The sequence below is a fragment of the Haliaeetus albicilla genome, chromosome 13 (assembly GCF_947461875.1).
Source record: "Haliaeetus albicilla chromosome 13, bHalAlb1.1, whole genome shotgun sequence".
NCBI lineage: Eukaryota > Metazoa > Chordata > Aves > Accipitriformes > Accipitridae > Haliaeetus > Haliaeetus albicilla.
The window spans coordinates 26,281,953-26,306,115 of record NC_091495.1 but is presented as its reverse complement, the minus strand read 5'-3'; the positions used below and the strand labels follow the sequence as shown (position 1 = coordinate 26,306,115).

Here is a 24,163-nt window from a genome sequence, read left to right as displayed (position 1 = left end):
CTGAGCTGATTAAATAGCTTGCTGATGCTGAAAGAGAGAGATCTTTCTCCCTTTCCCTTCCCTTCCCACCCCATCAAAGTTCCAGCCCCTCTCTTGCATACACACACTGCACCCTTCCACGTACTGATTCGGGTCATTAGCCCAGCAGGAAACCATTGACTTTGCTGCTGAACAGTGATCGGTCTCTGCCACTGCCAGGTGAGCTGACCTGGCTCACAAAGGCTCCAAAGACGGCGCAAGTTGGCACAAGGTAATCCGCAATACTGTCACCTCCCTCCTTTAGGGGCAGCCGGCTGTCATATTGGCACGTTTAGCGCTCGAGATCTGCAGCCCCAAGTACTTTTAATGGTATTTTAATACCACGGTGCGAGTACCAAACAAATGGTGAAGCAGTCCTCAAGAAACAAAGGAAATCGTTTAAGAATGCAAGCACAAAAATACAGCCACTGTTGCTTTGCCTTCTTTCAGAAGGTAGGCACTAGTAGGTCCCTCTTCACATCTGTTAAATCCTGTAAAAATTGCAGTGTAAGCTTAACACCTTCCACACCTGAGAGAATCTCCTGCACAGCTACATAAACAAAACAAATATACATGTATCAACGGTATGTGAACAAAGATACAAAAAAATTTAAATGCAGTCAGTGGCTTATAGTAACTTTTTATTCACCTGTCTTGTGTAGACTGAACAGCCCACAAGTAGCAACAATTGCGAGGATCATTCTCAGGCTCCTGAAAAGTAACAGCATAGACAGGAATCCTTCCTCCTTCAAGCTGAGAGTGGTGCCTACGTGGTTGGGGGGAAAAAAAAAAAAAAAAAAAAAAGAAAGAAAAAATGAAAAAAAAAAAGGAAAAGGGGAAAAGAGAGAAAAATAAAAACCTGTGAGCCTACGATGGGCCCTAACTGTTTGTAGAAGGGTAGAAGCATCTTCTGAGAAAAAAGCTTATCCTTCCATGCTTATCCTCAAAGTACAGAAGGTCATACTTCCATCTCAGACAAGTGAGTCAGGGAAGCGACTACTTTTTATGCAACAGTCAAGAGCTGAGGAAATTACTGTCCATCAAATGCAATAACCTGGGGTTATATCCTCCTCCGCCTAGGGAGGAAGAACAGAAATGATTACTTCAGCTGCCAGGCAAAAGATTGTTCCTCCTGTTCCAGCCGACTTCAATATTGAACTTAAAATGCAGCCTATCTTCTGAACAAATTTAAGACAGTGCCAAACCACAAGTACTTGCTCATTTCTTTACTCGGATGCTACGTAAAGCATTTTTCCTCCAGACTTCTGAACCTTACGTGTACCTTCACAATCTATTCTTGCCACCCAATTAGTCCTCCACTGTCTATTTATGCATCCAACAGTTTCTGGTGAGTCACTGCAGGTTTGCTTAAGCCAATCCCTATCTGAATTTGGTCACATACTTCACGTGTGATTGCCCTTTGGCAGATATAAAATCGTCTCTTAATTTTTCTATTGCTTCTAGATTTACATGCCCCTTATCCTCGTCTCCAAGTGTTCCAAGCAAATTTTCATTCACACGCAACGTTGCCTCAGAATGGGTCAGTCCCCTATTTTGGACAAGGCTGACATGTAGGAAAGAATATCTTTTCAGGCACGGATCAGCTATTGATTTTCCGTGTCTCACTAGTTTCATCCTGGACACTTTAAAGAATATTATCACCAAACCCACATTATTAACATATGTAAGCTTCTCAATCTATGCCCTAACTGCAGTAGCTGGTTCTGAAAAATCATTCCTAAAATCTGGTTCATCAAAACACACACATTTCCTGGCTTCACTGAACACTACTGATCGGACAAAGCGTCTTATAAAAATGAGCTCTATCGCATCCTAAACTGCTTGACGTAACCCAAAGAAGCATGCTTTCCACAATCCCTCGAGCCACAGGCACAAGAAGGAAAACAATCCTAGTCCACTGGGGAGAAGGCGGTCCACTTAATCCACGTATGACTTTTCATAGTTATTTCAGAAGAAGATTTCTAAACATTCCAAGACTATACCCAAAATTTCAGTCCCTGAAAAAATTATCTTTCATGAACATGCTTCCGTAAGCAAACAATTGAGACCCCTGCACCTCCGGGCATGGCCAGGTGTAAAGGCCTACTTACTCCCTCTTCAAAGTTTTCATATTCCACAGTGACAGGTAGCCATCTGAAAAACCCACAACAAGCTGATTGCTTCTGCTTATGTAGCACAGGGTTGATATTGCTGTTCCTGAAGGATTTTGTAGTTGAAAGCAGAGATGTCTCCCTTCTCTGGTCACAGCTTCTCTTCTTTGTGGAACTTCAGCAGGAATTCTAGTGACAACTTCTAGATCTACACACACAAAACCATGCCATGAATTAATGTGTCAGACCATTTAGGCTGCATTTTGAACACTGACGTGACAACACGTCTCATCCAATTCTACCGGCCCAGGCAAAATACCCATTTATGCAATGCTTTCTTTTGTATGTTTTCAAAGAACAGAAGAACTCTCTGATCGGACAGGTATTCTCACTCGTATTTTAAAACCAGGTAAAAGCGTAACCTTTGTAGACAAATTCTTCCTGGACTCTGTAAATCAAGCGTTTGGGCCTCATGATGAAGCTGTCTGAAGCGACACCAACTCCTGAAGCCACTCTTGTAATAGCCAAAACAGCGTATGCAATCCGAATATGCAAATTAGAGATTTCAGTCATCCAAATGCACGGTTTTTGACAAGTCGGATTCATTTTAACAAGCAAGCCTAAAATTTGCCCCAAGTCAATTCACAGAAGCAGAAGAACATTCCCAAGAAATAGGGCGCCTCTGACACAACTTCCTCTCAGGCAGCTGCACTGACTCACGTGGTAAAATTCCTACACCTCACTGGCAAGCATCATAGTGACATACGGATCTTGGTGGCAGGGGGGCATTTATAACATTAGGAGGAGTATTAAGCCACTCCCATTTTTAATCAGGTCAGGACTATACCAAGTCAAACCGCCATCTGTAACCAGCAGTCAGAAATGCCTGCACGCTAGTGTCTTCCAAGTGGGATGCATATTGTTTATACACAAGTTTTCTTACTCTCAAATTCAAGTTTAAAAACTGCAGGCTTACCCGATGCTTCTATTTCATTCTGACTGCAAGAGAAATCATCCAAACAAAGGTCCACCAGAAGCAGATGACCAACATCTGTAGCCACTGCTGCCACTCCAAAGAGCCATCGCAGACTCTGATGTAGGTGCCGAGTGTTCACGCTGGCTCCTCCGTCATTAGTTATGGGTTCTATAGCAGTTACCTACAGGAAAACTGCAAGCTAGCATTTAAGCTGTTTGACAAGCTAAACAGAAATCATTCAAAAGTGAAGCCGGAATTAACACATCAGAAACAAGAAAGTAAATACAGAGGACCATAAGACTTAAAAGCAAAGCATTGTTTCCAATTTTATCAAGAAAAAAACCCCACACCTATACAAAAATCTGTTATTGCCTTCCACTTACTAGATTTCCTACAGTTATTTAACTGAATTAACTTCAACTTCAATGGTGCATTCTATTATTACATCTTACTAATTTCCATTTCCTACTGAGAAATAATGAACTCTATGAACCCACATAAGATCAGTTATATGCAAGAAACTTTATCATATTTAAGGGACTTGAGTAAGGAAGACAAAAGTAAATCTCATTCTCCACTGCTCACAGCCCATAAGCACCGTGATACAGTCTATGCCTTCTTTGCCAAACAGTTATTACGATAAATCATGGCTGTCAGTCAGACGAGGCAGCGGTCTACTTGCATGGTAGACACACCATTTCCACGGGAATGCAACACTTGTAGATAGTGTTGAACAGAGACACCAACTTAGTAAAATTTACAGTAGTCCTCATTTAGAATAAAAATAACAACCACATAAAGCAAAAAAAGTTTTAAATGCGCACCAGCACTTTTATGAGTGTTAACAAAAGTGTTAAAAGCCAGCCTAAAACAACGGCAAAAAGAACAGCAGCTTGCTAGATAAAAAGCTAACTCCAGCTAAGGAAGAAGTGCACACAGCTCTTTAACGTGTGAAGCAGCCTGCATGCAACTTTATTACAAGGTGGGTGAAGACAGGCTTTTCAGCACCTGCAAGACATCCCAGGACAATACTGAGTGCTATAGCAGAGATAAAACACATAGAGACTCCTGCACTAAACCTAAACAACAAAAGAACATGGGCTATCCTTTAGCCTTCCAAAATGCAACACAATGAAAACAGGAATCCTTATGTCAACAACAAAGTTTTACACGAAAATAAAACAAAGAAGAGAGCATGACAAGATAGTCCATTTTTTAATTTATTTTTTTACCCCTAGAGGTGGGGAAAAATAACCAAACCCCTAAGCTCCAAAGTTTTCTCCTCTCCCATATCAAGCACTTGCTATGACTACACTGCCTGGCAATCTACTACAGAATTTACCCTTCACCTCGGTCACAATAATTGTAATCTTAGAAGCACCTACAGTAACTTAGCTTTATTTTGTTTCAGGTTTTCTATAAATCGAATTAAAATTCCAATCTTCTCTGTTACTCAAAGGACTATCAAAAGCGTTTTGATTATTCAAATTCTTGCTGCTCCAGGTCTTGATGACTGTTATGAGGAAAGCAGAAATACTGTACATATCTTGCTGCAGAATTAGCCAAAGTTCAAGTGTTGCTTCTAACTTCTTTTAAGATTTTTTTCTGTTGTACAATTGGCACCAAATGAATCTTTTCCATTTTTGCATACAGTCTTCCAAAAACATTTCCCAGTTTTCACACTTTAGTTTTCCATGTAGAAACCCCTGAAACAGCGTATTTTTCCATGGCACTATGCACTGGCTTTTCCTATTCTCCTAGACTACTGCCAACTCATTCTGGGAATGAACAAAGCAAGCTTTTCTCAGCTCACTGAATCTGAATGCTACCCTTCTGCCTCATACAAACGAGGAAAATTTGTGAAAATACCGCTCAATAGTTCTGAAACATACAACCATTATAAAGCAATTTCATATAATTAATGTTTTAAATTCAGATATGCTTCTACTAGACTCCAATCCAAATAATACTCCATTAACATTTTCAGTTTTCTGCTACATTTCACATGTCTATCCAGAGGGCAATGAGAGATGCTCCCACAAACAAAACAAACAAAAAAAAAATTAAAAAAAATTATGCCAAAATTCTTTCTAATCTTGTGAGTTTGGTTTTTTTAACTCATTCCTTCACTGTCTGATTGACTACACAGCTACTCTTACACTAAAAGGCAGTCATACAGTCACTTCAAACACCCTGCATTAATACACTGGTGGCTTGACACCTTGAACCACAGTTACTCTAATTTAGCATTAACCTGTAAAACTTAGTTGTCCACAGAAGATAATTCCTCGACTGTTTTCCATGTGGGTATAAGGTGCTCATTAAAGCCTTAAAACAGTAACAACAAAAACTGTGGAAAGTGATGTTAGGAATAGATCTGCATTTTACTCCTAAAAATAGTCAGTCTGAAAATCAGAGAAACATTCAGGCAGATTAAAAGCACATATTATGTAATGTAGAATTGGGAAGTATGAGTTGCAGAATAAATTCAAAACTTATGGACAGTGGCCAAGTGCAAGTTTTACCTACTTGTTTTTCTTTACCCTTATTGCCACTCACAACTTAGAAGTTAACAGTCCAACTAGCAATACCTGTGTCCTGTCTATGCTGACCTACCTAATCTAATAGCAAAAAGACAGGAAGGAAAATGAAAGCAACAGACCAAACATGCTTGTCATCAGGAGTATTTGGGGCATAAGAGCAAAAATTCAGGCAAGCTTTGGCTTTATTTCAAAATTCATAACCTTTATCACACAACAGCCAACTTTACTCCCCAAGGCTTATTCGTATTTTCTCCTGAACAATTTTTCTGTGCTATAGAAAAACTCCCTAATACAACTGGTAACTACATTCAATTTCAAATCACTTCTGCAGACACAAATTCAGTATGTGTGACATGATGCTTCTTAACCTTTCCTCTTCCTATTCCCACCATACTTAGATTTAATACGTAAAATTTAACAAAGCTACGTCATTTTTCACAAACACAATTTACTTATTGATCATATGCTTTTGTCAGCACACACCTCGTCTTTGCATGTAAAACTCTAAGACTTAAGGTGATAGGCAAACTAACACGGTGCACCACCAAACCAACTCCTATCGTTAGAAATTACCACAATACAAATGCTTAGTACTAGTAATCACACTGCAGCATTACAAACCAACAAAACTCCACCTGTATTCTAGCAAGTCAAGCAAAATAAAGTTATGGAAAGCCAAGAAATAAATAAGTATTTATTTGTTGCAGATTCTAAGCTGATAAAAAAAATATAGTGAATCTTGATGTACTATTAACTTGCACTGATTCTTGTTTACATTAAGATAATGAGACTAGGGGACATTACATCATAGGACTTCCTGGCTTATAGAAGACAGAAAAAATGAGCAACATTCCACCAGCCTCTCCCATCTACACAAACACAATATTCAATAAGCAGAGATTCAAGGACTGCAGGTTGAAAGTCAATCTTTCAACAATCCGTCAGGTAACTCCCTAACGGCTCTTCTTTCCTATCCTAAGTCAACATAAAAATCTGTTCTGCTCTAAAGCCACCTGCTTGCTAGTCTGAGATTCAGGGGAATGTGTCTAAGTCATTTACAGCACAACTACGGAAGTTTCAGATATTTTAAAGACAGTATTTCTAACGTATATAGAAATCAAGCATTTCGGAAATGTACGTTACAGACACTGGGAACAGCGGGGGTTTTCTTTCTTTTTCACTCTGGCCAATAAAAGATAGTTCTCAATGCCTTCTTGTGGCAGTGGAGAATTAGGTAACTATGTGCTCTACCATGAACCCAGAAAACTTTTTTTTTTTTTTTTTTTTTTTTTTTTTTACGATCAGTAAGCTCAAAAGATAACGGTACCGTTAAGCCCAAGAGTTTGCACCAGGGCTCTCTTGACTGGATACTCTGAAGTGACAGTCTGCACTAATGCAAGATAGAAAAAATACCGCCTACAAAGAGACGCTCCAAAGCTTCTCCTGAAACAGGATTACGCAGCACCTGACAACGCAAAAGCTTCGTTCCTCCGATTAAAGTGGACGTACCCTTCCTGGGAGAACAACTGCTTTAACCACTCTCGATATTCCAAGGTCGTACAGACAGAGAACACTTCCCTCTGCTTCTTCCAACCCAACCAGCAGTCCCGTTCTCTTCTGCCAGGAAAACTCCTTTACCACACGAATGGTGGGAGGCTGTTCATTTACTCCACTGAAACGGTAAGCAGAGAGCCGCTCTCCCGTCACAGAGCTCACTACCTCCAGTTGAGGACCACACGCCAACCATGCCAAGCCGTTTCTCCCTGTAAGAGAAAAGAAAGCTGACTAAGGCAAATTTCCAATACAAGACTGAAAACAACTGAAAAATCACAGCCACTGCCCCTTTCCTTCAATAAAAGTACCCAAAAGGGAAGACCGACTTCCCTAGTTGTGGTCAATTATTCAAAATCACCCATGGAGATCCTCCAGCACCACCTCTCAATATTAACAACCTTATTCTTTTGCATTTCTACTTGTCATTCCCGCACCAAAGGATTTTGACTGTTTGGGATGAAGATGACAACATATTGATCTAGAGTCTTCATCCCATATTCGGCTTGTTTTGGCTAGAAATCGTCTAAATACATACGGGAATACGAGTCTTAAAGCACACTTCAAAGATAACAAATCTAAACCAATTCATTTCTAGTTTATTAATTTTACTTGACACACGCCTACTTGGGGCAGGGATTTGGACGGCAGCAAGAAATTATCGTCAAATGGGCACTGCATGAGTAAATCTAATCTTTTACACGGGCTGACGACAGAAAGAATTTAACACATTTTGTTTCACTGAACAAACTCGGAGGAAGTATTAACTCAATTACTGCACTTTCAGTCAGGTAGATGGATTCCACTTGGTCTAACAGAGCCTAGACAACCAGATAGGCACCCAGCTAGCTCTACTTGCGGATCACCTAGGAAGTCAACTACCTAATCTGCTTAGCCACTTTCAGCAACTCTCCCTGGGTACTCATCTGCACCCTGTTAAATACGTCGGAAATATGGCTGCAGCGCTTAACAGTGTTATCCTCTTCCTTTGCTGTTTGTATTCAGACTAGGAAAAGAAAAAGCGGGGGGGGGAGGGGCGCGCCTCTGTAACGTTGTAGAAGAACTAGTTCGGCATGTGGTGTTATGATGGTCGTAGAGCTTGAGCTGGTACAAATAAATAGGGCCCAAAACAACACTATTACTTTTTTGAAAACTGCCTTTTATTTAATTAAAAATTGAGTGAGCACGACATTGAGGAAGGCCCGCTGACTCAGCATGCTTAACTAAATTATTTTAATAGCACAAGACTGGTGAAGGTTGCTGTAATTTCAAAGTTTAACTATACTAGTTTTAAGGGTTTACTATTAGCATTTGTAATAGTTAAAACTTCCTTCCTGTTCTCTCGAAACCTGATGCATCTTAACAGCACCAGCCTGACACAGTCGATACTGTGACCCTGTGCTTCAGGTAACCTCCAGGCAATAAGAACTTCAGACCGAGACCAAATTTAAAGGAGAATGCTCACCTCCAGAAAACTTCCCACTCAGCAGAGAATCTAGGGTTATCTCATCTTCCCCAAGTGCCTGAGTAGTCACCTCTGGAAACTGCAGCAGACTGCTCGTTACCTGAGCTGATAGGTCTCGCATTCTTCACTGTAAATAAAGAAAAAAATGCAAAAATAATGTCAGCCATTGCTTTTTGAGACTGACAGAAGTTTCATCAGTATGCCGCAAGTAATCTCCTATACAGCCCCTGTAGCTCTTTTCCTTCAAAAAATGCCACTCAGGACAGTTTTTGATCTCACAGCAGAGCAAAAGGAGAATCCCTTTACTTTTCGAATGCCTATGAGATCACCAACAAAAAGTGACACAGGGGTATTGATAAGGTCAATTACAGGAAAAAAAAACAATACACCGAGTTCAAGTCTACTCAGACAGGTTAGTAAGATGTGATGTGAGAAAAAGCATATTTCAATTAGCACTGCAGTAAGAGGTATGAGTTTCCATTTGTCCTTGCTCTTGATTTTGTACCTCATTATTTATTACCAATTGTCTTCTAGTAGATTTCGGGCATCATTTGTGTCTCGTTCACTTCCTGCGTGTTTATTTTGAACTTTAAGGAATACTACATTCTTAACTACCTTCACTCTCAAACTCTTCCAGAAAATGTACTGTTGATGTTTCCACATGACAAGCGATACAGACTTTCATAGCTCATCAGCTGGAAAGTAGTTTTCCATACACTTATCACCTGAACATAACACAGCACCTTAAAACACGGATTCTTTTCTACACTTAAATCCCCATATTCCTTATTCCAGTCCTTTCCTTCCTATTGCCAGTCCTTATCACATCTCTGCACTATTTTACAAAAACTTTGAGGCCTTTCAGTTTCCACACCTCTATCGGTGCTCCACAGACAGTTCACGTTTCACTATGTCAAGACAGATTTTTGGGGGGGGAACTTAAAAGCTCAGGTGACTTACAAGATTGAATAGGAGGCTAAATAAGAGATATTCCACACACGTGGAAATACAAACTACTTTAGCTCACTACGTTTTGCAAGTTCTATGGGTTATTGAAAAAGCCTCCGGAAGACAAGACAGGTTCAAGCATCTCTTCAAATAGCACTGCTTTCTCCATGGAGTCTCAGAAGGAAGATATTCTACGTAGCTCGCCATTCCTGGGCGTTACACATGCTGACCAACTCGGGCATCAAACAGAACCCTTACCCTACGCCACAAACCAGTACAGCCAGCCACTTCAATGGGCACACAAAGCCTATTGCATTAACTGTAGCACACATGTTCTCCCGCAAACAAAGTTTTATGGTTGCTTCTTCCAGCGTGCACTAATAACCTATTTTCCTTACGGCACAGGAGGTTACAGCTAGTTCTGAAGACCAGACTCTGGGAGCAACACAAAGTTACTAAAGGGAAACGCTTATAAATAATACCATTTACACAAATTGTACTTCTGTGGAGAAAGGTCATGCTCTAAAGCCTGGGCATTGGAATCTACTATTTTTCAGGTCACAAGCACTCTACCTGAGAACATGTTCCAGTATCTTCTGCCAGCATGAAAACAACGAGCGCGTGAAACACAGGCAGTGTAAGCCAGGGTCCCGCACTAAGCGCAAGTCAACCTTCGGAAAAAAAGGTTGCCGATGGCAAAGCCAGTATTGCAGGACGCTGCTGCAGCCGGCCAGCCTGACCGCCCTGCCAGCATTCACAACTAGCACAGGTCAAGTTCCAAGTGGGACAACTCATTTGCAGTAGTTTTCTCGCGTTTGCTTTTTGGTACTTGTCATCCTTTCACAGTGACAGCGGGAGGAACTTTTGCACTGCATCCAGGGGCTCCAGAGAGTAAAAAGCCCCACAGTTTGACCAGCCTTCCGGCTCAGTTTAATTGTAATGATTTAATCAATATGTTTTATCAGTAACCCATAATACCAAATACAAATACAGATCTATTGGGTTGGTGAATAGCATCTCTCAAAGGCCTTCAACGTCCAGCTGTTTTGATAGGTGCCTTCAGCAATACCGTGATGCTGAATAAGAAAGGAGGAATGACCAGAGAAGATTATCACGGGAAGAAATTTCAGAAGAGGAAGAACAAGAGTCACCCTGCGTCACCCTGCCTTTGCCACTGCCTACCTGGACGGGCCAAGAGCACAGAACTTTGCGTGGCCAAATTGCACATCAAATTTTAAGATACTCTACTGGGGAGAGTTGAGCGTAAAAACAAACCGCTCGCCACCCCAAACTCCCCACCAAATCAGAAAGAATTCTTCTCTGGTGGAAAGCTCACACCTTGACACAGTGTGCTCCTGCCTACAGTACACATCAAATGTGCTTATCAGGCCCATACCACCGCTAAGAACCACCAAATACGTAACACTCCAACGCCCGGACCATTCATGCAACTTTAAATTTAATTCCGCTGCAGTTATTAACTGCGTAGAAAAGCACGTGAAAACGCTAGACCATCAGGCATGCCCAGGTTTCCGCCAGCACGCCAACGGGCGTTTGAAACATTTTGTTCCTAGACATCTGGCTTGGCAATATGGAACTAGGAAGATAAACTCCACAATAAAGCCTGAACTGTATATACAGTGACCTGGCTATTAGGATGTTTTACTTGCATCATTCTGCTAAGTTAAACCAAGGATTACTGGCAAATCCACACAGTGGGAAAATAGTTAGACAGAACTAGTTAAAGGCGTGAAGCCTCTCCTTTAAGAGAGATATCCAACACTAACTGCATTTCTGCTCTCTTTGAAAACAACTACTACAGTCACATTCCTCCTTCTGTCTGGTAGGAAACAGATCAGTGTAAAACGCCACAGGCCTACTCCATGTTCAGGAGGAAGCCAGAATCCAACCTCCCCGCTGTATCCTACACCAAAGTGGTCTGTGCACAAGTTGCCAAAATTACCGTTCTTCTTCGCCCTTGCTACTTATGACCTCTAAATGCCATGAACTGTTCCCAAAGAAAGGAACGTGCCACAAGTCATAGACTGATGACAGATTTCTGGATTAAAAATCCCCAGGGAAAAAAAAAAAAAAAAAAGAGAAATTACATGTTCAAGTGGAATCACATACAGCCAAGTCAGAGTTCTGCGATGTCAGTTCTGACTGACGGTAGTCCAGGAAAATCAAAGGCCAACAATGTTACAGGCTTACTGAAGAAAAAGCTAAAAATACGCTCAGTCGCAGCTGAAGATACGGTTTCACAAAACACGTTGCCTTCACTGCCGCCGGAAGAGAGGCCTTGCTGCCGCCTCCCATCTCTCCATCTGCTCCTTTGTTCTACTGCTGTATTCCTGTGGCTTACCTGGCACTGACTTGAGCACTTTTTAGAGCACTTTACGAGCCAGGTTAACTGCCTAAGCAGACGGGAAACGAACCCAGAAAAGTAGATAGTTTTCCACCAGCTTAGAGAGTTAAACCGGCTGGCAGAGAGAACTAGCAAGCATGAAAGTTGGCACAAGGAAGGAGGCAGGACAGTGCGTTGCGAAGAAGGAGAGGGAATTTGTCCGTCTCCATTTTGTGGCAGTCAGCCGTTATGCTAGCTCATACACGTGTGAAACTACACACGCGGTTTGCAAGGAGAGCTGCAGAGCCCTTTCCTTTTAGAAAGGACACCACCCGAGACACAGTCAGTCAACTTTTAACTCCCTCGTGCACGTAGAGACTCACTGTCTCACTGAGAAAGGCTGCAGCTGACGGGCGTCATTCATTCAGCCAGATGTGGAAGCTAAAGCGATTTCAGGGACCTGCTACCTGGTGATCAGAGAACGGACAACAGTGTGCGACACGATTCAGGTCACATTCTCCAAGGAAACAGGACAAAGAGTGGGAAGAAGCCAAAGAAGAAGAAATGGAAGAAAAACTAAGTCCTTTTGAGAAAACCAGCATCCACTTTGTTGAATAACAGGTAAAGATGACAATGGCAGAATTTTTTGAATTATTGTTAACGACTGGTTCAATGACATTTTCCCCAGAAAAGCAGGAGGCAGCTCACAAGCGCTGGAGGAGCAGTGGATGGAAAAGACACTTTCTGCACCTTAGTAGTCGGGTTCAGTGAATTTGCGCTTTGCCGTATTTTACTCTTGCCGAAAGAGGATTTAGTGAGCGAGTTAGCAGGTGACTTTGTGAGTACCACCGGGTCATTTCTTTCCCACTTAGGCAGAAACACCCCCCCACCCCGATGCTTTAGGCAACCACCCTACATTTAATCCAAAGCCTAAGTTCTAGTCTAAAAAGCCACTAGCATAACAGAGACGGTCTGTATCGGAACTCCACAGCCAGGCTTATTTCGCTCAAGTGCAGCCTACAGATTCTCTTGCAGAGTTTGTGCGGATGCTCCACAAGCCCAAACCCACATCAGAAGGCGAGGAGAAGGAAGAATTTCAGCTCTCTAGCCCAACAACCCCCAACAGCTAAGACCATAGATTTGACTTCCTTTCAAATGAAAACACAAACAAAACCAACACAGCTCAGAATTTGACACTGCAGCCAGTTTACCCAGCCACCTCCTATGGTTATTCTCTAACACGACCATACTTTCATTCAAGAGTCGCAGCCCCTGTCTAACGTGGCTAAGCTAGCAAAAGTTCCGAAAGTCCCTTCTGAACTTACGCTCTTTTTGCATTGCTTGGCGTACCTGGACAGACAGACATAGGTGCTAAGTGTCTCAGTACAGAACACGCGCGCAGCCTTCCTAAGAGAGGGAGACAGCAGCTGACATTTCCAGCATACCACACCGGTGTGCCGTCGCCCCGGTGCTCGCCCCTCCCAGCACAAGTTCTAGAATCACAGAATCACGAGGAAGAGAACTTCCAGAATCACTGGAGGTCATCTGGTCCAAGCCCCTGCTCAGGCAGGGTCACCTAGAGCAGCCTGCCCAGCACCACGTCCAGATGGCTTCTGAGCATCCAGCTCTGAAACGTACTTGGACAAACAGCAACCTGACAAGCTGAACCGCAAAAACATTGGCAACACGTGCAACAGGCCCAGGCTTTTGGTGACTCTCTCCTACCAATTTAAGTATTCTCTCCACCACACAGGTGAAAAAATACCACACCAGCAAAGGCTTGTCGCCATTACTTCTCTAAAACTGTATCCAACAGCTTGCTAGGGAGAAGACACAAAACTAATAGAAGCCCGATTAAGTTCATTTCACCGTCTCAAAAAAGCACACCCCAGGCAAATCAATGCAGGAAAACGAGCCGATGCAGTAAGTGGATGAGGAGCTGTCCTCAGCAGAACAGGGTACTGTCCTGTGTGCCCAAACACCTGTGACAGCTGCCAGCCAAGACTGATGCCATCATCCAGACCGATGGGCCTAAGGCGGCACTTGAACTACCACGTTCAGCCGTACACCCTACACGGGGTTCAGCATTCCCGACAGAATTCAGCCCCTGAATTTCCCCTAGTTTTATCAAGCACCATCAGCAAGCAATTACTAGAGCTGAAGGACTAACTCCACGCTTCCTTCTACTGGCAGAAGCTCCAGACCTCGAGTCAGGAAGAAATCAAGCACTTTTGTTTAAGTCAGCAACTTTGCTGCGTGATGCAGGCTTCATGCAAAAATCAGGAGACCCCCACAAAACGCGCGGGATTCCTGTAAAGCTCTGCTCTCCCCATTAAACCCAGCCCTCTTCCCGCGATCAATCGCCGCTCTACGCAGAGAGCGAATTTCCCGCCTCCTCCTGGAAAACGACACCGAAAGGGGGAAGAGGGTAAGAAAATCACTAGAGAGAACAGAAAAACCCTCCGAAAAAGTGACCGAAGGAGCGAGAGGCGGGGGCGCCCGCCGGCCGGGCGGCGGGTGGCCGGGCAGAAGAGAAGGCTCCCGGCGGCTGCCGCCCCATCTCCCACGCCCCCCAGCCTCTGACGGCCGCCTCCCGGCTGCGGAGCCTCGCACGCCGCCTCCGCCGCCGCCTCCCATGTGCGCTGCCCAGGCCGCGCCGCCGGCCGCCCCCGCCGCGGCCGGGCCACGTGCGGCGGGGCAAGGCGCTGCCGGCCGGGGGTCACTTACATAAGGGGCCGGCCGACGGCGGCCGGGCCCGCCCAGGGGCCCCGCCGGGCCCGCGCTGCGCCAGCGGCGGCCGAGCCGGCCTAGCCGCCTCAGGAGCGGCCGGTACCTGCTGGTAGGCGGGGGGAAGGCAGGCAGGCCGGCCCGCCCGTCCGCCCGCCGGCCGGCCGGGGTCGCCACCGCCGCCTCCGCCGCCGCCTTCTCTTCGCGCCGCTCCCTCCTGCCCGCCCCCCTCCCGGCCCGTTTTTCCCCCGTACGTGCCGATGAGGGCGGCGGCATCTCCCGCAGCGGCTGCGGTGGCCTCCGCCTGCCCGGCCGCGCCACGCGGGGCTCCTGCGCCACAGAGTGCGCCCCGTTCCGCGCTCGGTTCCTGCTCTGCCGCGCGCTCGCCCCGTTCCGTGCCGCGCCGCTCCCCTCCCCTCCCCCCACGCGCGGCACCCACCTCGCTGGCTCACCCGCCGCGCGGGGGGCGGGGCGGCGGAGTTCTCGCGAGACCTGCCGCGGCCACCGCGGGAATTTTCAAATTCGCGGGACACGGCCCTGGGCCGTGGCCGCCCTCGGACTACGTGTCCCAGCGTGCCGCCAGCCGCTTCCGCTCCCCGCCCCGGCTCCTTCCGGTGCGGGCCGGCTTTGCGCGGGGCACGCCGGGAACTGTAGTTTCTGGCCTACTAGGGCGCCCGTCTCTTCAGCGGGTTGTGGCGGGGGCAGCAGTCTTCCTCGGGTCCCAGCGGCCACCTCAGCCGCCGGGGAGCCCGGAAGGGGGGCGATCCCACGGCGCACAGGGAGCACTCCCACCCACAGCAAAACCACATGCCCTGCAGAGCCCACTCTCGGCCCCCAGCACCTCACCCTGCGGGGCCGGGCCTGTCCCGCTAAGAGGGAGCTCGCCGTGGCCGGGAGATGGCCTGCTCGGGCCAGCCCTGCCTACGGGTGTCCCTCTCATCGCAGGGGCCACCTGTCCGCCTTGGGGCACTTGGTTGCTGCTGAAAATGGGTTTCAGAGGAGCTCGGCCTTCCCCAGGCATGAGGCCCTGCTGGCAGGGCAGCATCCCTCACCACTGGGCTCCACTCCCCGCAAGCTTAGCCTGGAGATTGAACTCCTCACGAGTAGTTTGCAGGCTTCTTTTGTGGTTTTTTACACCTCATTACACACTCTTGCCAGCACAGCTGTTTCAGCAACAACTACAATCTTGGCAGTGTCAGTGAAAACTCCGAAGAAGATGCAACCATATTGCAGTGAAGCTTAAGCCTGGTACCAGCATGTGAGGTGTCTGTAAAGGTGGTGGTTCTGTATTAACATCCTTCAGCAGTCTGAATGGGGTTTACACCAGAAGTATTTGCTCGTAGAACATGCTAAGTGCCAATGAGAAGAGGACTTTGTACATTTTGTGAACAAGCAGGTTTCCAGGCATGCTGGATTCCTGGTCTCCAGTGTATTTCAGTTGTTCCTACTTGATTGTAAAGGTCTAAACAGCAAGGAAGCAGAAACACAGCTAGACACTAATGAAATAATACTGACAATTAAAAATACTTAAAGTAGTTTAGCTCTAGACATTAGATAAAATTTTAGCTAAAAAAATACCCATATGGCAGCATAAATAAGCATTTCTCTACAAATAGAAACCATGATTATCTCATGCATTCACCACTGAAGAGAGGGCAGCAGGAGGTACTTACCTGTACAAAACTATTTACAACTGTCATGATGATAGTTCTTTGTGTCAGTTTGCCAAGCTGAGTTGTGACCTTCTTTCCATTTACTTTGCAGCACAAGGTACATGTCACCATCACCTTGGCAAGATACTTACCCTTTCGGGTTTTGCCTCTTGGAGGTAGAACATCAGCGAGAGAGAAGTATCACTGTACTTGTGAATTACTGTTCACTGAATCCTAGTTCATGACTTTTGATGTTCTGGATGTTGTTTCAGTTAGGGTGAGACTGTGACAACAGGCTGATGTATCTCTTGAGCAACATTGTTTATGTACAAAGAATGAGCAAAGTCGCACTTTCTTGCACTGAGCAAGAATTAGGTGACAGAAGATATTTCCAACCCCCTTTCCACCAAACAATTGCTGCTAAGACCACATCTTTTTCTCCAGGTAGCCAAGAACAAGGCATTTTGTTCTTTTTTATCATGTGTGTGAAAATCTCCATCAACATGCAGAAGAAAGGTTTTAATCAATCTGCACATGCCTGTTTAGAATATGGTACTCCTTTTATTTCAGCTACCAAAAGAGCTCAATTTATTTTATACTTATCTTAAATAAAAGAAATCCAATAGCCATCCTAGCTTCAACAGAGCATAACACAGCCACTAACACACTTAAATGGCAGCCATCTAATCTCTTTTACGTGAGTGTTTTGCTCTTGTCACAAGTTAAGTAAAGCTCACTGAAGTTACAGTAGTGCCTGCAGCATAATTTCTCTTCATCCCTCAGTTTAAACTAAGGAACTAAGTCTTCTGTTTTCAACTTTAAAAACAAAAGGAGCGAATTTTGGTGTTTGGCATTTTAACAGAATTTTCACTTCATGCTATTTTTTTCTCCAACCCACATAGTATTCTTCACAAAGAGATTCATTGCACATCACATTCAAGATAATTTTCATTACAATTTACAAATGGTCCAGAAAATACCAGAGCTATTAAGTCTCACTCCAGCAGTTTAATACCTACCTTTTCTCTCACACTCCCACATGTATGTCCTAAAATACCCTACAAATGGTAAGAGTGAAAATCAGAATACAAGCCAGTTCTTGCATTCCAGACCTCTTCAGCACATCCATAATGAGTTTAATTGATTTTAGAGCAAAGCAGCTAAACTTTGAGATGAATGTTTAAACCCGCAACACAGTAATACATGCTCAAAAAAGTTTACTGAAAAAAAAAAACGAACCAGGTAATAACACTAAATGATCCTACTTGAGATTCCTGTATACTCTTTCAGCACAATAGCTTCTTGTAAGTAAGGACTAATCTGTTTCCCATTACAGCAAGGACTCCCTGTTAGAGTTTATTTAAGGACACAAATTTATTCAACACAAAATTCAGAAGAAAAAACCCTCAATATAAAACATTTCCACTGAACACTCTAGAATATAGTCTACATAAACCATCTAAGGCATGTTGTTCAAAGATGACTAGCAGACACCCACCTCTTTCTTCACCTCCCCTTTCCCAGGAGAGGAAGCCCCTGCCAATATCCCAAACTTGTCTGATAACAGCTTGCCCTCCCCCTGCCAGTGCCTCTGGATTTTAAAGGGATAGGCTATTTAGCTGCAGTTTTCCTCTTATCTTTAATAAGAAAGTATATGTAAAAAACCAACACAGTTAACATAAAATTAAGGTTACACTGTTAGTCACTGAAAGGAGAGAAAGTAAGTATGAAGCAAAAAGTGCAAGCCTAATGATACCCCTTTGAGTGTACGTATTGTAACATGGTCAAAACACTCTTGACTTTAAAACAGACATTTTCAGATATTAATAAACAAATCTGCAATGCTTCTAAGAAGTGGCAGGACCATCAAAGGAGTGACAAATAATGCTCAATTTCTCCCAGCACTATTAGCAACATATATCATCTCTAAATTACACCTGTGCCTCTTAAGGTTAAGTCTACCATTCTTTATATTATTATGCAAATGCTGATGGTGACTCAGTGGCTGCTGTTTAGATCTATTAATTTGTAGCATATAAGAGCACCAGTGTAGGACAAGGAGCCCACTGTGCCAAGGCAGTGAAGTCGCATGGAACAGCCTGGCTCCTGACCTAACAGGGGAGGCTGTGCACAGTCACAAGGCATTGGTGAGACAGTATTTTCCTGCACAAAAGGAAGCCTAACCCTTGTCAAGTGTTTCTTGTGAGGAAAAGGGGCATTCTGAAGGTGCATTAGCTTTGCAGCTGTGTGCAGGCAGCTCCTCCCAGACAAGCTGGGCAGTGTGACACCCATGGCACTGCATATGAGAACGTACTGAGCGGGTGATACCACCAGCTGATGGGTGATGGCAGGGCTGACTCTGTTATGTGTGAGAGGCTGTGCCTGAGACAGGCAGAGTTGGGGTGGACTATGGAAGGTCTTGAAAGCGAGGACAAGTGGCTCTTATCTGATGTGGCAAACAGTAGGGAGCTAGGGGAGAAATGCAAAGATAGGCATGGCAGCACTGGAGGACCAGTTAGAACCATAGCCTTTGCTGAGGCATTTAAAGTGATTATGTGCAGGACAGGGCTGCATTTATTAAGGGCAGGACAAGCACTTTGGCAGTAAGCACGATTCAAAGTGGCAACGGCTTGGGTGAGAGTCTTATCTGTATGGATGGAGACAGAAAGGCTTCGTGCCAAGAATTATTTATAGAACAAACCTTGCAAGGCTCAGACATGGCCTGAATAAGGACACAAGGAGAGATCTGGACCAAAGATGTCCCCCAGTTGTAGGCATACATGAACATTGGCCTAAACAGCAACTGAGGAGCAGCATGATGAAGTGGTCTGGTTCAGCTGAGCTTGAGCTTGAGCTTGAGCTTGAACTGACAGCGAGGCTTATCTGAGCAGGCATCAGAGGCAGGCAAGGCTGTGTTTGGAAAGAAGGTCTTCGATTCATCTTGCCCAGTTTTAAGTGTCTACGGTGCAGTCATCAGCATCAGCATTAGAGCCGCTCAGCTAGGCTCCCTTTTTAGGTAGAGGAAGGAAAAAGGTTTTTCCTGGGTGCCATTCATCTGACCTGCTTTAGATACCTCCTATAGGATTAGCTGTAAAGGGAGTCTAGACAGCATTGCAGGTGGAGACACCTACACTGTACCCTTTATTTTTGGTCAGGTTAATCTCACCTTGAGAGACTGATCTGAATATAGCACTGGATCTTTAAGTTGCTCAGCAGCTGAATTTATGTTCGCCATTGGAATTACCCAGAGATAAGGCATAGGAGAGAAAGAGGACAAGGACAGAGCTTTATACTACCCGTACTGGAGTCTGGCAAGCGACATAAAGAGGAACTTCCAAAATCCATACTGGCTGAGTGAGGGAAGGGAAAGGGGAGGCCAGAGCTGTGAAAGACAGAGGGAATAACCTCTCAGCTAGAGAAGCTCAGTTGACTTGTGGCAAGTGCCTGACAGGCGAACAGAGATGTAGGGGAGAGCTGGAGCTACCCACGAGGAGGTCATTCAAGGCTCCCACAAAAGCATTGCTGACTGAATGCAGGAGCAGAGGTCAGATGAGGGAGAAGAAGCCACAGCAGGAGGACTCCAGGCTTTCACTGAGCTTAAAAAGCAAAGAGAACTGAGTTGCATGTTTGTATTGGGTCTGCGTGGCCAGGTTTTGGCAGCAGGGGGGCTACAAGGGTGGCTTCTGTGAGAGGGTGCTAGAAGCTTCCCCTATGTCCGACAGAGCCAATGCCAGCCCGCTCCAAGATGGACCCGCTGCTGGCCAAGGCTGAGCCCATCAGCGACAGTGGTAGCACCACTGTGATAACAGATTTAAGAAGGGAAAAAAACTGGTGCAGCTGGAGAGAGGAGTGAGAACATGTGAGAGAAACAACCCTGCAGACCCCCAGGTCAGTGAAGAAAGAGGGGGAGGAGGTGCTCCAGGCGCCGGAGCAGAGATTCCCCTGCAGCCCGTGGGGAAGACCATGGTGAGGCAGGCTGTCCCCCTGCAGCCCATGGAGGTCCACAGTGGAGCAGATATCCACCTGCAGCCCATGGAGGACCCCACGCCGGAGCAGGTGGATGCCTGAAGGAGGCTGTGACCCCATGGGAAGCCCACGCTGGAGCAGGGTCCTGGCAGGACCGGTGGATCTGTGGAGAGAGGAGCCCACGCTGGAGCAGGTTTTCTGGCAGGGCTTGTGACCCTGTGGGGGACCCACGCTGGAGCAGTGTGTGCCTGAAGGACTGCAGCCTGTGGAAGGGACCCATGCTGGAGCAGTCCATGAAGAACTGCAGCCCGTGGGAAGGACCCACGCTGGAGAAGTTCATGGAGGACTGTCTCCCATTGGAGGGACCCCACGCTGGAGCAGGGGAAGAGTGTGAGGAGTCCTGCCCCTGAGGAGGAAGGAGCAGCAGAGACAACGTGTGATACACTGACTACAACCCCCATTCCCCATCCCCCTGTGCCGCTGGACAGGGAGGAGGTAGAGAAAATCGGGAGTAAAGTTAAGCCCAGGAAGAAGGGAGGAGTGGGGCGAAGGTGTTTTAAGATTTGGTTTTATTTCTCCTTATCCTACTCTGATTTGATTAGTAATAAATTAATTTTTCCCGAGTCAAGTCTGTTTTGCCTGTGATGGTAACTAGTGAGTGATCTCTCCCTGCCCTTATCCCGACCGATGAGCCTTTCATTATATTTTCTCTCCCCTGTCCAGTTGAGGAGGGGGAGTAATAGAGCAGCTTTGGTGGGCACCTGGTGTCCAGCCAGGGTCAACCCACCACAATGTTGTTTAAAAGAAAGGGAAATGTATAAAGAGTAGTTACTGGGGGCAGCGGGGGAGAGAGGGGAGAAGGTCGGTTGGTTGTAAACAATGAGGATTAACAGATGCATTTATTGAAATTATAAAGAGCCAGAAAAGGGTGAGCAATTAAAGAGAGTGAGGCAATTAAGGAGATGAGAGAAAGTGGAACAGGAGCAAGCAGAGGAATGAGAGGACAAAAACAAGGAAGAGAGCTCTGTGTCTGCGGCACCAGTAAAGAATTAGAGACAGATAAGTGGATGTGAGACAGTGTGGGGGGATCCAAAGTCAAAACACTGGAGGAAAGCAGTGAGATCTTGTGCAAATAGAGAAGAAAGGCAGGAAGATGCAGTGAGGAGGGGAGATGCTGCAACTGAAATTGTATGCAAATTGTATGCAGATTGAAAATGTTCAGCTAAGATGGAAAAATCGGGCTGTTTGGCGTACAAAATGTCACTAGGCTTCATGCAGTTAAGATTGTTGAAAACCTAGTGGACAAGCTATATTTGAAAGCTAATGTTCTTATTTAGCTCAGTTAATGATTGCCAAATCTAATTGTTGGGGCTGTGTAAGGAACAAGTGGAGTCAGAGCTGCAGCAGTACAGCAGCTCTGAAACGGGGCCCCCGAGACCTGGGCACTAACTCAGCCGCTCACCGCCTGCTGCTGTACCGCTGCGGGTGCCTGAGCGCCTGGTGCTGGTGCAGCCCTCGGGGGTACCTGGCCCTGGCGATACCCCCTCCCCAGAGGACTGGGAAGCCTGGAGCACAGCGCTGGGTGTGGGGAAGGGCTCCAGCACTGCTGCCTTCCCCACTGAGACAAACCCTCTCCTTTGGGAGAGCTGGGGGAAGAGCCTAAAAGCAGTTTATGAGTTACAGGGAGCCGGAGGTGGGGCTCAGACACCCCAGTGGTGTCCTGGGCAGCACAACCTTCCTTCCAAGTCAATAAGTCGATATCTAATTACAGGTGAGACTCACTAGCACAGTCTGCTGCTTTGTGCCGCCCTGGCACTGCCTTGCGGCTGTCGCTCCAGTATAACCAGCAGCATCTACTTTGCTTTTGTGTTGTATTCGAGTTTCTGCAAATCTGCCTCAAAAAGCTAAAATGGAAAGTGATGCAGGTTTGATAATACGTTTTTCAAATCATTGTGAAGAGCATACAGTAGCATCCTCTACAAGCACTTCTTAGCTGGTGCTCACACTTTGGAATTTTCAGTAGGCTGTACCAAAATTAAGCCAATTGTCAGATGAAGAAAGCCCTGTGTTAAATGAAGTTCAGACTGTAAGCATATATCAGGGACATAAAGGTGAAACAAAAAAAAAAAGCTGCAGTGGTGTAATAATTATTTTCAAGCACCCAATTGTTTATAAACACAGGATGCTGAGAGATGTGGTTATACTTATCCAAATATGTAATTGCAAGGATACAAGTTTAAAAACAAGAGTTAATGCTGCCTTTCAGTAATTACATAGGAGGAATCTATTTGGAAAACATATCCTGTGTCTTTAAAGAGAAATATTAAAAAGCCTAAGACACAACAGACAGGAGTTTGGGCTGTTTGAGAGGTTTCATTGTGAATTGTTTCAGCTGAGAATTATTTATTTAGTCTGTTTTATGGTTTTTAAAAGATTAATCTTAATTTAATTTTCTGGATTCAGAAAGATGGGTTATGAGATACTAGCAATTCGTTCTATGTATTTTTTACTCATAAGTAATTTATAAATATTCTCAGCCTTTAATTCTACTATATATTTCATTGGGGATAAATATTTTCTATTTTTCCTTTAAAATGGTATTAATTCAATTGTAGGGCATTACTAATATTACACATTAAAAGCATTAATTAGTGCTTTTCAATATCAAAACCAAAGTAATTAGAAACTTAATGAACCAAAAATAGTATAACGGGATCTCTTTTATTCTCCGCTAGAGCAGCAATAATTTAATATAAAGAGAGGCACTCCGGAATTACCCAGAGAAAGAGAAAATTAAATGGTGGTTGGAACTGCAGTTGCTAAAGAGTCGTGCAGCCATTAAAAAAAAAGAGAGAGAAAAAAGTGTCCACATTTCAGTTCAAGCAGAAAAAGGGACCTTACAAGACCTTGAAAACTGCTTTCTTAAGCAGCACACTGTGTATTGGTTGCATCTTGGTTTCATCTGTAAAAAATGTTACAGCTTGATTGTCAGAGCTACTCCCAGCTGCATTTTATGCATTACAAAGTTATGTATTATGAAGTTTTGATTTTTTTTTTTTCCATTGGGAGCAATTGTTTGAAGCCTAGACATCTTCCTCTTGCTGATTTAAAATGTGGCTTTTCTGTCCTTAAATCAAGTTGGGACAGGAAGGTGCTCTCTGTATCTGATCCTCTGTCACCCCTCTGCTGTGCATGGCAATTGGGGAAGTACTGTCGCTAGCAGGTTTGGTGTGAGCTGTGGCACTAAGCCTTTGCTCTTAACACTTAGTTTGCATACATGTGTTCCTAACTGAGCAGCAGAGAGAAGACAAACACTGTAAGGTCTGGCTTCAGGGAGGTGGGAACCTCTGTGTTGTGGTTTAAGGAAGAAAATTAACTCTATCCCAGCTGAAACCAGGGCACTGAGTAGTATCAGTAGCTTGACTAGTGCCATTCAGGCTTTTAATTTCATAATTTCATAATTTAGGGACACCATGTCATCTACTTAAAATCTACAAAAAGCTTCTGTAGTAGCTTAAAAGCGAGGAAATGAGGGATTTCAAATGTTTTGCATTGCCCACATAAGCAGGGTTTTTTCTCCTGAAGTACATGCATTTATTCACAATGCAATAACCTTCATGTTAACTCAAAATTAATACTGTTGTGTCATCCACAAGGCTGAGAAGGAATGCAGATGTACCTTCAAGGGTTATGATTGCTTCTAGAAACAAACTGGTCATTATGACAGGACTGATCTCATGTAACTTTAGCCATATGAAAGATGACTATCTAGTTTAAGTGTGCCCAAAAGACTGTTTTTCTTCAGCTATGCTGACTAATCTGTAAGTCAGATTTCCCTCGCTTACAACCCTGCAGTGCCCTG

The 24,163-nt window shown here is 44.8% G+C and overlaps 1 protein-coding gene across 2 annotated transcripts in view; it reads right to left on the bottom strand.

Moving 5' to 3' along the window:
• Positions 1–15,108, bottom strand: part of LOC104311820 (protein ELYS) — a 48,079-nt gene extending 32,971 nt beyond the window's left edge. For both annotated transcript variants that reach the window (XM_069800549.1, XM_069800550.1), the window contains exons 1-6: positions 14,942–15,108; positions 8,665–8,791; positions 7,158–7,411; positions 3,106–3,286; positions 2,130–2,337; positions 668–784 (exon numbers count right to left, since the gene is read on the bottom strand). In XM_069800549.1, the coding sequence (XP_069656650.1) occupies positions 668–784; positions 2,130–2,337; positions 3,106–3,286; positions 7,158–7,411; positions 8,665–8,785 (881 nt within the window). In that variant the 5' untranslated portion in view covers positions 8,786–8,791; positions 14,942–15,108. The remainder of the gene's footprint in view (positions 1–667; positions 785–2,129; positions 2,338–3,105; positions 3,287–7,157; positions 7,412–8,664; positions 8,792–14,941) is intronic.
• Positions 15,109–24,163: the final 9,055 nt, after the last annotated feature.